This window comes from Zonotrichia albicollis, chromosome Z (assembly GCF_047830755.1).
Source record: "Zonotrichia albicollis isolate bZonAlb1 chromosome Z, bZonAlb1.hap1, whole genome shotgun sequence".
NCBI lineage: Eukaryota > Metazoa > Chordata > Aves > Passeriformes > Passerellidae > Zonotrichia > Zonotrichia albicollis.
This window is the reverse complement of record NC_133860.1, coordinates 2,325,200-2,341,431: the sequence shown is the minus strand read 5'-3', so window position 1 is coordinate 2,341,431 and position 16,232 is coordinate 2,325,200. Positions and strand designations below refer to the sequence as shown.

The following is a 16,232-nucleotide window of genomic DNA, read 5'->3' as shown; positions in this document are numbered from 1 at the left end:
GGCAACTCTTGTGACTGTAAATTAAAAATATATGTTTAAAAATTTATAAGGAAAATCAAAGGTTGCAGGAGAAATTTACATGTGTTTTCAAATGGCCCAACAAGACAAAAATAGTTCAGCTATTTAGACTAACCATAATTATTTATATTATGAGAATTATTTGTCTGGTAGAAAACGCTGGGAATGAACAGAATTCCAGCAGAAGGACAGAACCTGACTCAGGAACAGTTTGAGATTCACAACACAGCTGCAATTATGATGATTGGTGAGCATCAGAGCATAATTTCAATACAAAGTTTTCCCTTGTAGTCTTACAAGAAGACTGTAAAGACTTCGCTCCTCTGATAACCAAAAACCTTCCAAATGCCATCTAAAACTGTTAATTTCTAATGTGCTGTATGTCATGGTGGTATTCAGTCATGGAGTCTTTTCTTTCCTAATTTGCTAAGGAAGATGAGTCAAACTCATTGTATCTTGTTTCATAAGATGACATCTTTATTCCCCATACGCTCCTTTTGGCTTTTTCCTCCATTCATTCCAGCTTGTTCTTTCTGAACAAGCCTGAGCACAGGTACAGATAGTATTTTGGATGGAATTTCTGGACTGGCTTGAACAATGGCACTGAATTGCCAATTTCTTTCTGAAAATGTTTTGCTGTGTGTATTCTAGTAGTCTTGCTATACCAAAGAAAGTTCTCTTTTCATCAGCTTTTCGAGTATTTCCTCCTAATGAGTTCCTAGTTTACAGAAGGATTTATTAAATACCGCATAAATGGCTTTGCATCTCAAACTGTGAACTTTCTCAATTTCCATTAATCCTCAATGTCATCCAGACTCAATTTGTCACATTACTAAGAGTACTGCTTAATATTATCTTATTAGCAGGTGTCTAGATTGGGTAGAACAGCAATTCAGGGAAGTCCTTAATATTATACAAAACATTAACCCTTGATCTCTGTGCAAATTATTCTGTTAATCACCTTGTTATACTCCACCCCTCGCACACTCTTTCATTAGCCTATATTTTATAATTCTACCTGAAATTTTTTAAACATAAATAAGTAGCACACGTTTTACTTAGTTGTATGATAAAAAAGCCACAGACAAACAGTAGAGACAAACATAACAAAGCATGCTGAGAATCCCTTCAGGAAACATAATATTTCCTTCAAAATGGTTCAGGAAATGCCTAGAATATTTTCCTGTTATATATACAAATTTAGGGTTTTTTAATTCTTTCTTAAAGAGTAGTTTATCTAATTTTTGACAGTAATTCAAGTCCTTAAAATTATTGAAAACCATTTGATCTGTGAATATTTCTAGAGCATCTAATCAGGTTTAATGCTCCAGCCTCACAGGCTTACCTTTGCTTTGGAGAATTGTACCCTGTCTAAATCATCAGACATATGAACAGTTGTTACATGGCTTCGTGCAACTTTTTTCAAACCCGGCTATTAATAGTGAAGGACATTATTTTTGTTTTTCCAGTGAAATGTCAGAATTTTGTGCAGAACGTATATAGGTTTTCTTGGAAAAAGCTACTTGAAAAGGAAAAGAAGCTTCTGTCAGGAAAAAATTGCTAATAGAAGATGTTCAGCTTCTGTTGCCTGAGTCCTTTTGAATGCCCCAATCTCAGCTGGTCAAGAAGTGAATACCATAAAAGCTTTTTCAGCTATGTTAACAGCAGCCTGGCATCAAACTGCCTTTCTCTAAATCCACACAACTTTCCTGGCAGTCCATGTTACAACTTCTGCAGAGGGCTCCCATGTATTTACACCACAAGTGCATTAAATTAATATGCCTCTCCTTTGGTTAAGCACTAGTTCAGCTCTCTTTGGAGCAGTATACCTGGTGTGGGGTCTGCAAATCAAGGAATATGCTGAAAATTTGAGAGAATTCAGAGAAAAACTGTGAGACTGACTAGAGTTAAAAAACAAATATAGAACTGACTTGCAAGAGAATGTGTTTGTTTTGTTGAAGAGAAGGTTAAAGCGCTGCCAAGCTGCAACCTCAAAGTGGATCCCACACAGCAGGAAAAATATCATAGAGGTAATTTTGAAACAGCAAGCAAAGCTATTGGAAGACCCAATGATGGAAAGCTGACATCATGCAAAAGCTACACTACAAGCAAGATTCCAGTCTTGATTATGAACATGTGAGGAAGACATGCAGTAGTTTCTTTATGATTTCAAAACAAGATTTGGTCTTTAAAAAAAAAAAAAATCATGGTCTATTTAAACATAACTATTGTATTTGAAATAGAAGATAATTCCAGAATATAATGGTTTATGCAATGAAACTGAGGAGATGGCTACATTGGTCCCATCTGTCCTCAAAATACCTGATTTACTGAATGCATTTTCTCTGACATTACACTGTACACTCATAATGCAGTTATTTCAGTCTGATTTTTTTTTCTTCTGTCTTCTGTTATGTCTTGTTTGCCTTGCTGGCTTTGCATTTTTTTTATTTCTTTTTTGTTGCATTTATTTACTTATTTGTTTTGTGTGTGTTTGTGGTTTTTTTATTGGCTGGTTGTCTGTTTTGTGTTTTTTTTCGTTTGGTTTGGTTTGTTTCTTCCTTTCTTTTGCTCCAGGAATTGGCCAAGGGGTTCCAGTGGTGGCCCTTATTGTGGAAGGAGGTCCCAATGTCATCTCCATTGTTCTGGAGTACCTGCGAGACACTCCCCCTGTTCCTGTTGTGATATGTGATGGCAGTGGCCGAGCATCTGACATCCTTGCCTTTGGCCACAAATATTCTGAGGAAGGAGGGTAAGTAATTTCATGACATATGTTCTTTCTCTGTCCACAGGTTCAATTCCATGGTAAAGCGGAGCACAGGAAATTATTAACAATATTGCACAGAAGCAACACCTACTTCACATGGCCATTTCCATCTTTGATATGGGTGAAATGCTGAAGGTATTCAGAACATAACAAAATAAGCCTTAAAACAAGCTTCATCTCTGAGTTTGCTCTGCTTCAGGCTGGAGAGTCCCAGCTCCCTCAACCTTTCCTCATGTATGAGGTGATCAGTCCCTCCATCATCTTAGTGGCCCTGCTCAGACAGGAACAGCTACTCCAGCCCTGGAGAAAGCTACTCTGCAGTATGTCACCACCATACAGGAGATTGTTTATGATGGAAAAAAACTAATCTGAGGACCCCTTCTTTCCATCCTCTTGCAGAAGTTTGGCTGTGCTCTTGGGTCTGTTTCTTGAATAGGTCTTTCCCACGCACCAGTTAACAAGGACTTGGCCCTGCCTCATAAGGGATCAGTTTCAAATAAGGCTACAGGCATCCTAGATCAGCAGAGTAGCAGCATTTCCACTAGAAAATGCTGAAACTTTCTTGGTCCACAGCCTTGTGGCTGCCCTAACCTGTTCCTTGCCTGACAGCCACAAGCACCCTCAGAGGGTTTCCAGGTGCTCAGCAATGATCATGGACTTTTCCTCTCAGAAGTTCCCAAATCATAACTCAGTCTGATGCCCAGACTAGAAAATAACAAATAAAGAGAAGATTTAACAATTTAAAAATATAAATCTGTAAACATTGAGCTCTAGACCAAGCAGTATTACGTCTTTTAGAGCTAAATGTGATCATGAACTCACTCAACCTAAAACTCCTACTGGGAAACAGATCGTTTTCCACAAATGCTTAAATCCATTTCATATTCAGGTTCATGCTTAGTACAGCATTGCATCTGTGATACATAAGAATGTGGCAGGTTTCACTGAATCTTTGAGAAGTTGTTTCTCTGTTTTCAGTGACCTCACTGATAACACTTCACATAATGTTACTCAAATAAGCTTTATCCTTGTATTTGTTATGTACGTCTACCGTGTCTGTGCTCTCATGTCACCATAAAAAAATACAGGAAGAGACTTAATTAATGTATTTGAATATATAAATGTGGCTTGTATGAAAGGCATTTTACAAGGACCTGTAGTGACAGGACAAGGGGCAATGATTTTAAACTGAAAGAGGGTAGCTTTAGACTGGATATAAGTAAGGTATCTTCACTGTGAGTGTGTTGAGGGACTGGCACAGACTGCTGAGAGAATTCCAACCCTGGAATTGTTCTTGGCCATATTGGATGGAGCTCTGAGGAACTTGGTTCAGTGAAATGTGCCCCTGCCCATGGCAAGGACATTAAAATTGGATGATCCTTAAAGATCCCCTCCAACCCAGACCATTCTATGATTCCGTGAATTTTTGATGCTGCGGTTCTATTTCATCATCACAAACTCCTGCCTGTAGAAAAGGCAAGTTATAGTATCAATAGAGGCAGAACATGCAATTTCTTACCGGAAACCCTCATATCTGGCTTTTTGAAAGGTATTTTTCTGTCTTACTATGGGTCTTGTTAATGTAGGGATGTCGGAGTCCCATTCCAGATTGTTTCCTGCATTGTCGACCAACAAAATTACTCTTTTTTTTCTGTTCACTTTGCACTAAATAGAATGCACAAACTATGAAATTTGCCAAACTAGCCAGTGGAAATTTCTGTGTTCATCCTGGTTCAGAAAACATCAGTCTGGCATGTAGTGATATTTTCAATAATACTAGAAGTAAAACACGAATGCTATTATATTCATTAAAATATTTTATCCAGATGCATTAGACTTCAGCTGTAAATTGGATCCATTTTCCCCATCTCTAGCCTATGTTTGAGTAGTGCTTAGCACTATGAGGAGAATATCAAATAATTGCCATGTTAACTGAATTCAGCTAACAATTTTTCTTTTGGATATAATCTAAGTAGGTTATACAAAACTGTGTTTATTAAACTCTAAATCAAGGTAGTACATCTAAGTTGCCTGCAAAGTTTAATTCTGCAGTCACTGTGTAATCAGACTATCAAATCAAAAGCCTGTTTCAATTCTGGCCACCTGTCAGAAGCAAGGTGTTCTCTGAGACACAGCATATCCTCCAGCTGCTATGGACTGGGTATCTAATTTAAATAATTCAAAACTTAGATCAGTAATGGCAGAAACAAACTCACTTGCATGTTTATGTTATTATGCTTATTTTGCACAATCTTAAATTTTAACTTGCAGCAGCCCAACAAAGATTCATTTTCTACACATAAAAATGTGTGTGTGTGTCTACTAAGCACTGCTGTGAGTTCTGTGAGCTTTTAAATTAGTTTGAAAGTTTGTTTCCATGGGGAAAATAACTATGTCTGGAAATGACAGAGAAAAAATACATCTCTCTGCTTGAGTTTTGATCAGTGTTGTGCCAATCCTTCCATTTAGAGAAATCCTTTAGTGCATTGAGCAGTTGCCTATCTGCCCGACAGGTCCTTTTGTGTTGGGTTTCAAAGAATTGTGCGGTGCCAGCCCTTTCTCCTTATTCTTCCTAGAACATTCCACATAGCAGAAAAATTCATGATTTCTTATATTAATGGAGGTATGGTGCAATGCCAATGCCTGGTGCATCTTTGCAAGGACAGGAGACAAGCTTCAATCTGCCTTTTTAAGGCCTAATTGTAGGCTTTTCTCATGACAAGGCAGACATTTCACTGCCACGGGACAGTGTTTGGATGGGAGTTGTTGCTGTGAGAGCGGCCCCAGAGGAGGAGGAGGAGGCTGCCAGCAGCACCCAGAGCGGTTGAAGCCCACCCTGACGGAAAGATGTCTTTGGGGCAAAACCAGCTTGCGGGTCTCATTGTCTCATCTCTCTCGTTGAAGTTGCAGGGGAAGGTAAGGCGCATGTGCGGTTGTCCACATGTGCAGCTGAATTTTTAGCATTACAAGTGTCAGATGCACAGAACTAACACGGGGGCAGGGTTTAAGTTTATTAGGACTTTAATATCTGAAACTAAATTTTGGTTCCTTGGTCTGGAAAAGTCTGTAACAGAGTTTTAAGAATTCAATAGGTGGCTACATTTCAGTACAAGTAAATAAAATTCTCAGAAGTAATTTAGTAGAGCTGAGTAAATTCCTGGTACCTTTTACATTTTAATGACAAACAAGCTATGTCCACAGTATAACTTAAATAAGAAGGCATCTTAAATGCAACATTCCCCATGTGATAAATTGGTAGAATTATTTGGCTGCTTTTCACAATTGGCCTTGATTTAAAGGTCGGGATTTTCAGGCTCTGAAGCACTTATTTTTTCCTTTACTTGAAAATATGATGAACAGCATTGAGGAGTGAGAACATAAGATCATAAGATCAGTCATAAAAATGTAAATTTCTACTAAGCCCTAAGTGAATATCTTCATTGGTAGTAAATCTCCTTCACATACAACTGGAGTATTTTGGATTGTATAATCAAGGATGGATGCCTTTTCCTTTCATTTACCTGCATAAAAGCAAAAGCTGAAAGTAAAACAAATGCAAACTGCAACTTTATAGGAATGTTTTGAAGCTTCTAATTCTCAGAGATTTTTTTCTTTATTAAGTACTGAATTTAAAATCAGAGAAACAAAACACTAGGTGAGAATTTTTGTCACTTCTTAGAAAAACATTTCCTTACTGAATGAGAAACGACTTGTAGTATTGGAATGCAGTCTCCAAGTTGAAATTATACCTCATTAACTACTCTATCAGTTCTACTCCTGCAAGCAGGAGACTCTTAAGAGTTCAATTTAATGCCATAAAAATTTGCTTCTTGCCTAATGTTTGCAAGGAAATATCAAACATTCTCTGTGCTTTAAATGAGCATCCTCATATGAGAATCATTAAAGATTGCCTTTGGACTGATCTTTCTCTGGATCTGTGATGGCATAGTTTTAGGTTTCAAATCTGAAGAAGATTATTTAAATCCCTTTTTGCTTATATGCAAAATACAGGAATTTTTCACATTGAGCAAAAGGGATCATAATGTATGTATCTTCAGTATCCCCCATGGTCTGTACCACATCACTGGAAATCATTGATCCAAATCATGTCTGAATTAATTTGTAAAATTATTTTCACATTACATATTTTTATAACATTACTTTTCTCTTGTAACAAAGTACTTTGCAAATCAAAACTGGGACACAAGAAAGTCAATTTGTTGACCTTGGGAGGGTCAATATATTCATCTCTCGTTTGGTGAAGAAACAGCCATTCAATAAACTGTGGTCAGGGAAAAATGATGTAGAACAACTACCAGTGCAGGTCTGCAGTGAAAAGGTGATTCTTCGTGAAAGCACACAGAAATCATCCATGTTTGAATACAGTGAAGGAATAATTACATAAAATTTATTTTATTGCAAATAATAATATAATAATAATTTATTTCTTACAAATAATTTATTTTCTGTCTTTTCACAAACAATGATATGCAAAATGTGTGAATTTAAAAATGTGTAAGCCAGTCCTGCAAAGTTGCACAACTTATTTGTAATCCAGTGGAAAAAAAATGAGTAGAACCTCTGGTCATATTTCTGTCATAAGATGTCATTTGTCTAGAGTGCAAATTATAACTGAAACAAAAAATCCCCTAAGCTTCCTAAAAGGAAGGGCAAGGAATACTTTTCATATTCCACTGATATTTTATGGATATATTTACCTTGGGAAAAAAATACTTCAAAAATGAAGAGTTAGAAACTGATTATGTGCAATTCATTAAGTGAATTGTATTATTTAAAGACATTTCAAAGCATTTTGAGAACAATACATTTTTAAAGATCTGTGACGGAGTTGCATTTTGAAGGTGGGCTAGTGCATAATCTTTTTAACTCTCTAGTATATTGTATGATTCCAGTACTAAAAATCTTTGAGGAAAAAGAAAGATAACAAGTTAGTTGGTGGGCTACATGCCAGATTTTTCTCCAATAATCACTACAAAATCATATGCCATGAGTTTGAAAGATTAAGTGAAATGTCTCTTGTCTCCTCAAATATTAAGCATAGCTTAAAAAAAATAATTCTTTCTGAGGAGTAGGCCAAAATGTTGTCATCAGTCTTCTGCATCAACCAAAGCAATGAAGAAAGTTTTGCTTTACTGTTTAATCATCCAGTATGTCTCGGACAGAAACAGAGTATAGCCTTTTTTACTTTGTCAGTTCAGGTTTTTGAAGTGGCCTTTCCTGATTGATCCTAAACAATAAATCATAATAACATAGAAAAGATTTGATTGGAAGGCCTCTTTAGAGGTCATCAAATCTGACTCCTCTGCCCTGGGCAAGCTCATTTTCAAGTAGATCAGGTTGTTCAGAGTCTTCTCTGACCAAACCCCGAACATTGCCAGGAATGGGGCACCTACCAGCTCTCTGGGACACCTCTTTCACTGTTTTATCATTGTTGTAAACAATCTTGTTGTAAGCATCTTTTTATTTGTACCTAATCTAAATCAACACTCCTTTAGTTTTAAAAACATTGTTCTTGTTCTATTACAACAGGCTCTGCTCCTATGTCTGTCCCCATCTTCCTTACAAGGCACCCTACAAGTGCTCAAAGGCATTAATAATGTTTCCTCAGAGCCTTCATTTCTCCAGGCTGAACATCCTCAACTCTTTCAGCCTTTCCTTACAGGAGAGGTGCTCCAGTCATTTGATCAACAACAAAGCCTTCTCTGGATCTGCTCAAGCAGGCCCATGTCCTTCTGTGCTGGGAACCCCAGAGCTGGATGCAGCACTGCACTGGATTCTCATCAGAGCAGAGCAGGGGGACAGAATCCTCTTCCGTGCCCTGCTTGCCCACAGGGCTTTGTGTGCAGCTCAGGACATGATTGTTTTCCTGGGCTGTGAGTGCACACTGTGGGCTCTTGTCCAGCCCTTCACACAGCAGGGCCCCAAGTCCTTCTCCAGAGGCCTGTTTGGGATGTGTTCATCCCTCAGCCTGTGCTGCTCTAAAGTGCTGCCCCAACACAGGTGCAGGCCTTTGCACTTGGCCTTGGGAGTTGTCAGATACCTCAGCCTTTTCTTTGTACATCACCGTGAGTTTGTATGCCTTGCTTACCAGGTGGGGGAAATGCTTTCTTCAACCTTCCTTTTCTCACTGGCATACCTGTAGAAATCCATCCTGTTATTCTTATTCCTTGCCGAGTTCAGCTTCCTCTTTGTCTTGGCTTTCCTCGCCCCATCCTGCATAATTGGGCTGTGTCCCTAAACTCTGCCCAGGTTACCTGTACCTTTTTCACTGATGGTGCATTTACTGGGTTTTTTTAGTTTAACTAGCAGTTCTTCACTCCTCCGTGGTGATCTCTTGCCTTTCTTGCCCTACTTCTTTCACATGGGATGGCTCATTCTTGTGCTGTATGGAAAGTGTCCTTAGAAATATGCCAGCTCTGTTCTGCTCCTTGAAGGCAATTTCCCAGGGCAGCTCTGCTGCCCAGAGAGCCACTTCCCAGGGGGTCCTATTGGCTAACTCCTTGAGCCCATTCAAGGTTTTTTTCTTAAAATTCAAGGTCCTGACTTTTCTGGAAAGCCATACAGCTCAGTTCTGATAATCTGATGTGTCAAAACTATGGTTGGCATCTTCTGAAAACAAACAAACAAACGAACAAAACAGACCCACGCACTCTTAGATGACAATTATGAGTAAATTTTGGTTCTGGAAATAAATGTGAATGTATATCACTCTACTTTAGATGACAGATTTTTGACATTTGCTACCTAAATTCCATAGACTAGTTTCAAACTACATGAGGAAGAAACAGAACAGGTTACACGGGTTTTTTTGTGGCACATTTTGTTTAGGCAGGACCAGGACACTTTCCATGTCAAGTAAGTGGAATTCAGAGAATCATGCCATCAAAATGCCCCAGAAAGGATTTAACTGGCATGTTGCAAAATATTTTTAGAACTGAAGTCTACTAGAAAGATGATAAAAATACTATATTTTACTGACACTATTCAGTTTATGCTGACTTTGATGGAAGTCATAAGTGTGGTGTTTGTCTGGTAAAGTGGGCCCATCTCTTTTTCTGAATCTAAAACTAGGAATCCTTGCTTTTAAAAAGCATGGATATAAGGTGTGTGTGTAAGAAATGTAGTGGTGTTTGCAAAGGAGATAAGTCACCCCGCCACCTGCAAGTCACAGTTGTTTTCCTCACAGTACTATGTGAAATTACTTGTTTAACACAAATTGGATTTCGTGTCTGCCTCACAGATTGAGTCTTTAATAGCATGGAACAGTTTGTGTTTGTCCTGGCTGGACTACACAATTGGGAAATTTAATTTGATATCTTCTAACATTTATAGACTCCCAAGGAATAAAAGTGATACATTTTTGATATAACTGATTTCAGTGCAAACAAAGCTATGATTACTTTACTGGAAAGATTGCTGTTTTGTTTATGTTTTTGATTATAATCACTTCAAGTTTTTGATCTTACGAAGACATTGAATAGGCTTGATGTAGATTTGCAGACCAAGGAGATGTTAAAGAAAAACATTTAGTGGGGGTAGAAAATTGCATAAATCAAATTATGACTACAGGAAGTTTCTGAGCAGCAGTACTTCAACAGATGTTTCACCCTGTAGTTAAGGAAACACTTATTGATTTTTTGGGTTTTTTAAATGCTGCATCTTTCACATGAAGTTTGCTTTTCATGCTGCTTAAACTGATGCTATTATAGAGTTTCTGAGAGCTTTAATTCAAGAAAGAAAAGTGATGGTTGCTGAGGACACAATTCTGCTTTCACTCAATGCAACTTTCTCTTGCTTTCTGTGTGAGTTGGCCTGAAAGAGAGACAATTTCTGTAATGAAATTTCAGATTTGGATTCTACACATTTTTTAAGGAAAATTAGATTATTATAAGAAAGTGGCATGGTTTATATTCCAGAAACTTTGGAAATGTTTTCTGAAATTTTTGAGATTCTTCCAAGTCCGTGTATTTTTTCATATACTTTTCCTGCTCTTTCCTATATTTCACTTTCATATGTTGTTTCCAAGAAAATCAGTTATTTATATGAAAATATAAATAGCTCTTTAGGTTCACCAGGTGATGTTTTTAGGAAACTCGTTCATTGCGAATAACCTCTTTTTTCTTTCTCCATTTGAAGGGTGGAAAATTGCATAGTTCTGGTCTACTTATAAATACAGTGAAAGTACCATTTTGTTTAAATTTGATTAAAGCAAATTTCCAACACCTTCTTTTCAAGAGCCTAAAATCAAAATTTATATCATTTATGACCTACTAGCCTGCAACTCAAAGTATATTAGTGCTTGTCCGGGTATCGGTCTTTCCAAGCTGATTCCCTTGACCACGGAGTCCTTCGTTTCTTCTTGTATTCTTGACATCGGGTGTCGTGTCCCCATGTGCTTGCAACATCCTTGCTTCTGTACAGGAGGTCAGGGTTATCTCTCTTACAATTCCCTCACAGCAAGTCCTCTGCTCCCAGCTCCCGTGCTGTCCACCAAGAGGACTGGAAGTTGTAACTCATCACATGTGGCCTTTTTGTGAGGGAGGCAGGTTGTGCTCCAGGGAAGGAGTGGGCTTACATGCTGCCTAATGCATGAGCAGTAGATGCAGGGTTGCCACCTGTCCAGCATCCCAGGAAATAGGACATCCAGGGGCCAGACTGCTCCCAGATGAAAACAGGAAGTGCAGAGGAAGACTTACTGCTCAGAGGGAGTCTGTGATAAAGTAGAAGACAACAGAAGAAGCCAGGCATGGAAAGAACAGTGATCCATCCACACACCATGGTCTAAAATCCCATGTAAACTCATTTTAATCCAAACACATTGACATATGCCTTCCAGGCTTCTTTTTGAAGCCAAAGTTCAGTTCAACAGGAATATTTACAGCCAAATCAAATTCATGTGGTAGAGAACATATGCATTCCATATGTCAGATCTTCTGTATACTTCCATGCACTTCTTTCTGATTCCCATTTGTTGTCTCTTCTAACAACATGTCTGCTGGAGGTATAAAGACTAGATAATTAAATCAGATTTGAAAATCAGTGGTGTAATGAATATCCTGCAGTCTCATTTGTGCCTCTTCACTGCAGTAGGCCAACAGTGTGCAAAATGAAGTATTTGGTCATTGTTCTCCCAAAGCAGCTGCCCTAAGCTAACAATGGCTTTTAGCTACCTGGTATTTCTCTGCAGTTGCTGCAGGACTAAATATGTTTTTATTTTCTGGCCTAAAGTATGAGACCTGAAGGTTCTCTGATTTTCACTTCACTGGACAACTTATCCCATAAAATATTTCAATTTAGCTAATTTAAAACATTGAGATATAATTTTTAAGTGAGAAAACTGCTGTAGTATAGAAGCATCAAAGGATACATGTTCTAAATTAAATCCCACTATTTTGTAATTTTGACGTTGAGAATTGAAATGTTTCACCCAGAAAAATCCTGAGAAATAGACTTTTCTAAATGAAGAGGTAGGCAGTACTTCTATTTCATATACTATTACTACTTATTTCTGCTGTTAGGCCACTTTTTGCAAGTACTGGCCTTAGCATTGAGGAGGAATATAAAATGGGTTCTCCTGAGCTTCAGAAAGATCAACATGGCCAAACAAAATGTTTTCTTTGAGTGGAGTGAGAAACAGAGAAATTTGTTTGTTTGCTTATGAGGTTTTGTGTAGCATCTGTAGTGAGTGAGTTGACATTCAAACTAAAATCAAAACCACTGACAACAAAAATGTTTCCAGTTTCATAAAATTAAATACAAGTTGAATTTTTCTAACTCACTGATAGAAAGGAGTCTTCAGTTCACTTAAAAGTGTTGGTCTCCCTCAAATTCAGACTGTCAGTGTGGTTCTTGTTTTTGTTAGGAAATCCCACTGAGCTGATAGTTTGAATGACCTTCTGTCATGCAATATGTGGGAACTGGTATGAAAACTTTGTAGATGAGGGGCCTCAGCACAATCAACATTTTCTCCTAGAACAGTGTTTTCCAGTTTATCTCTTATGGTTTCAGCAATTCCTGAGCTTGAAACCTGCCCAAAGCAACATCCAGTGATCTGTTGACTCTTATTTTTTGACCTTTGTCCCTGAAAACAGTTGAAATGAAGTTAAAGTGTTCACTCATGTCTGTTTCTATACTTAATTTTTTCCTTTTAAATTTCAGACTGATCAACGAGTCTTTGAGGGACCAGTTGCTAGTTACCATCCAGAAGACTTTCACATACACCCGAACCCAGGCACAGCACCTCTTCATTATCCTCATGGAGTGCATGAAGAAGAAGGAGCTGGTATGTTGAGTTCAATGAATTGTTTTGATCAAGTCTTTTATGTGCCTGTTGGAAGGTATCAAAAATGTGATCTCTGTTTTCCAGACTCTAAAGGGATATCATGCTGACCTTTGTTTACTCAATGTTTTTGTATTTAAAGTGACTAATGCAACAGAATTGTTCCCTTTTGTAAATTCCTCTATGCTTCATCTGACAACGTAATGTAACTAGTAGGATATAGATATTACTATTTTTCAGTCATCCTCAGGCACATCATAACTACAGTTCTACTTCATGTGACTGCAGAAAGCAGAAAAGGCATAATTATGCATCTGTCCCTGGGATTGTATTTTAAAGACGCTGTAGAGTTGCAGAGGTACCAGGAGGGCTCTTACCTTACTGTGGGGATACATGACATGAAAGGAAAGCAGCTTCTCTCTGAGGCTCATGTACTGCCGTGGCAAGGCTACCCTTGAACACATCCTTGTATTCTCTTGAAGAGTACAAGATCTTTCAGCAGTTTCTTGGAGATCAACAAGGCTGCTTTTGCAGGAATATTTTTGAAGAAAAAGCACATTGAAAAAATTTGCGATTCTAATTTTTAACTGTCACAAACTGACTGGGGATTTCATCTGTCACAAACTGACTTTACAGACATGCTCAAATTTTATAACTTAATCTGTCTTCTAAGGTTTGGGTTTGATTCACATCAGAGCTTCTGGGAACTCCAGGTTGATGATAATGCTGTAAAGTGAATTTTCTGTAACATTTGTGATCCACTGATCAGAAAGTGATTTTTTTAGGGCATCAGCATTAATTATTTTGTGGCCATCTCAGTAGCAGTAGTAACAGTAGTAGTAGTAGTGGTAGTAGAAGTAGTAGTAGTAGTAGTAGTAGTAGCAATAGTAGCAATAATAATATATAATTTTAATAATAATAGCACCTACTTGCAAACCACTGTTCTCCATATAGACATAAAAAGCACACCTATAGATAGAAGATAAAATAAAAGAATGAGGAAGAGAGAGAGGAAGGGAGAGACGAACACAAAGGCAGGAACAAAAATGGAATGACAGATAGAAAGCAGAGGCAGATGTTGAATTATCTAGACTAGAAAAATGCAATTCTTGATTTCTCCAGACATTGAAGTCCAGAAAAGGTTGTCAGGCTTTGAACAAACCCTGCTACTGAGAAATAACTGAAGATTCTGTCCACAGTATTCACATTAAGATTTTTAGTCCAAGCGCAGCTGTGCATTTGTTACAGGTTTTTTTGCAGATATGCAACATCTGTAACCACTGACATTCTCCACCTACTAATCTTGTTATTAGTCAGGAGTTATTAGTCAGGAGATGGTGTGCCCAAAATTAAGTATTCTGAATTTGAATTTGTAACACTAGCCTAATCATATGTAAATATAATACATTAGAACAGTTGTTTCTGTCTAGTACCTAAGTTGCACTCAGGTAATTCCAACGTCGGTATGCTAGGAAGATTTTATGTCTCAGGTGTGGTTGCTAGGCTAATGGTCCTGTAAGACTCACAGCCTCCTGTATGCGTGTAAGAGAAAGGTGGTGCTCATGGTGCTGAGGGCAGCATAACCAGAGGAATTTAATGACTTGGGGTTGTGAAGTACCTCCAGGGGTGAGTGGTGACTTCAAAGATGTCCTTTGTTTCTGCAAAGCTAGATGCTTCACATTGCCACATCTGTCCCAGATTTTGTCCTTCCTCAAGCTTGACCCTCTGATTTGGTTGTTGACTTAAGGAAAAACACTGCTTGATGAGCTGACCTTCATTAGTCTGATCAACTCCTCAAAAAATAGAAGGAAGATGCAACAGATTGTCTCAGAGAGCTCAGCAGCAGATAGATTGACCTAGCTATTTTCTCTGTGTTCGTGGTCAGTGTGCCTGCCTATCTGATTCTGTAGCTGCTGGATTGATAGAGAACAAACTAGACAGTGCAGGAGAGGCTTGTCCTATTTCTGTGTGCCACTAAATAATTGAGTGCAAACAGGGTGCAGCCAGGAAGATGCTCATAAAGTACATCAATACAGATGAATCACAGATGAGGAGAACAAACATAAAATGCAAGTAACAAATGCAAGGAACAAAAAGCTTTCTTGGAAATAATTGTTCCTTCTCTACATGCTTAAAATGTGTGAAAAGTTTGGCATCAGTTGTTATAAACAAAAAATCTGCCTTTTCTTTGTGAAAAAGAAAAGGGTTGCAAAACCAGTCGGACTAGTTGCTGGCAAGGTGAAGTTCTACCTGGTTGTTACTGTAATGACCGGTCGTTTTCGCTAATTCCCCCTTTTGTATTGGTAAAGCCTGCCTGGGGCTAAATTGTACTTCTCCCCAGACAGTGAGTGGAGGGGAGGCATCAGAGAGATTGCAAAATAACCTCGTGACCAGCATGCCATGGGAACCTCATCAAACTTACCAAAAAGACCCCAAAAACAATGAGCCAACACAGAATTTAGAGATCAGAGTGAGTGTAGACGTGAGGAGCAGAGTGCTGAGCCTGCAGAGATCTGAAGACCTTTGTTGCCCCTCACCCTGAGCAAAGACCTCATCTTAAAGCAAGACCCCGACCCGGGAGTCACCGCAGAGTTGCAAAATCGGGGTGACATCCTAGTGCTCTCGTGAGGATGGGACCCCCCAGCTCTGACCCTAGTGAACAAAGCTGTGCAAATTCTCCTTCTCTAAGTCACGACGGAGACTGCACACCTCTCAAACTTCCTAACCCTGAGCTGATAACTTTTAATAAAGACATTAAAAGGAGAAAAATTCTCCTGCCCTGTTTATTTCATCAGTTGTACAAATCTGATGCAAGTGTTGTAGCCAGGGAAAAAGCATAATCATAGCAAAAATTACCTCTTTTCTCAGATCATGAGATTTTTTCAAGCTCTGACATCTTGGATTTCACTCTTAAATAATGATCTCTGAATTCTACGCCCAGAAAGTAGTAGTAGTAGTAGTAGTAATAATAATAATAATAATAATAATAATAATAATAATAATAATAATAATAATAATAATAATAATAATAATAAGTGTATGTTTCATTTACTTGATTAAGTTTAAATTTTCTGTTGAATTAAAGCTGAAGTACACACGATGAATGATAAAGTAAGGCCCTAGAAGGAGAGTGATCTAGGTGTGTTC

At 38.1% G+C, this 16,232-nt stretch overlaps 1 protein-coding gene across 12 annotated transcripts in view; it reads left to right on the top strand.

Annotated features, from left to right (window-relative positions):
- Positions 1-16,232, top strand: part of TRPM3 (transient receptor potential cation channel subfamily M member 3) — a 411,968-nt gene that overhangs the window by 309,458 nt on the left and 86,278 nt on the right. For 11 of the 12 annotated variants that reach the window (XM_014268915.3, XM_074532493.1, XM_074532490.1 and 8 more), the window contains exons 7-8: positions 2,596-2,770; positions 12,965-13,088. In XM_014268915.3, the coding sequence (XP_014124390.1) occupies positions 2,596-2,770; positions 12,965-13,088 (299 nt within the window). Of the gene's footprint in view, positions 1-2,595; positions 2,775-12,964; positions 13,089-16,232 lie in introns of those variants that run through there. The other variant, XM_074532496.1, reaches the window with a different exon arrangement.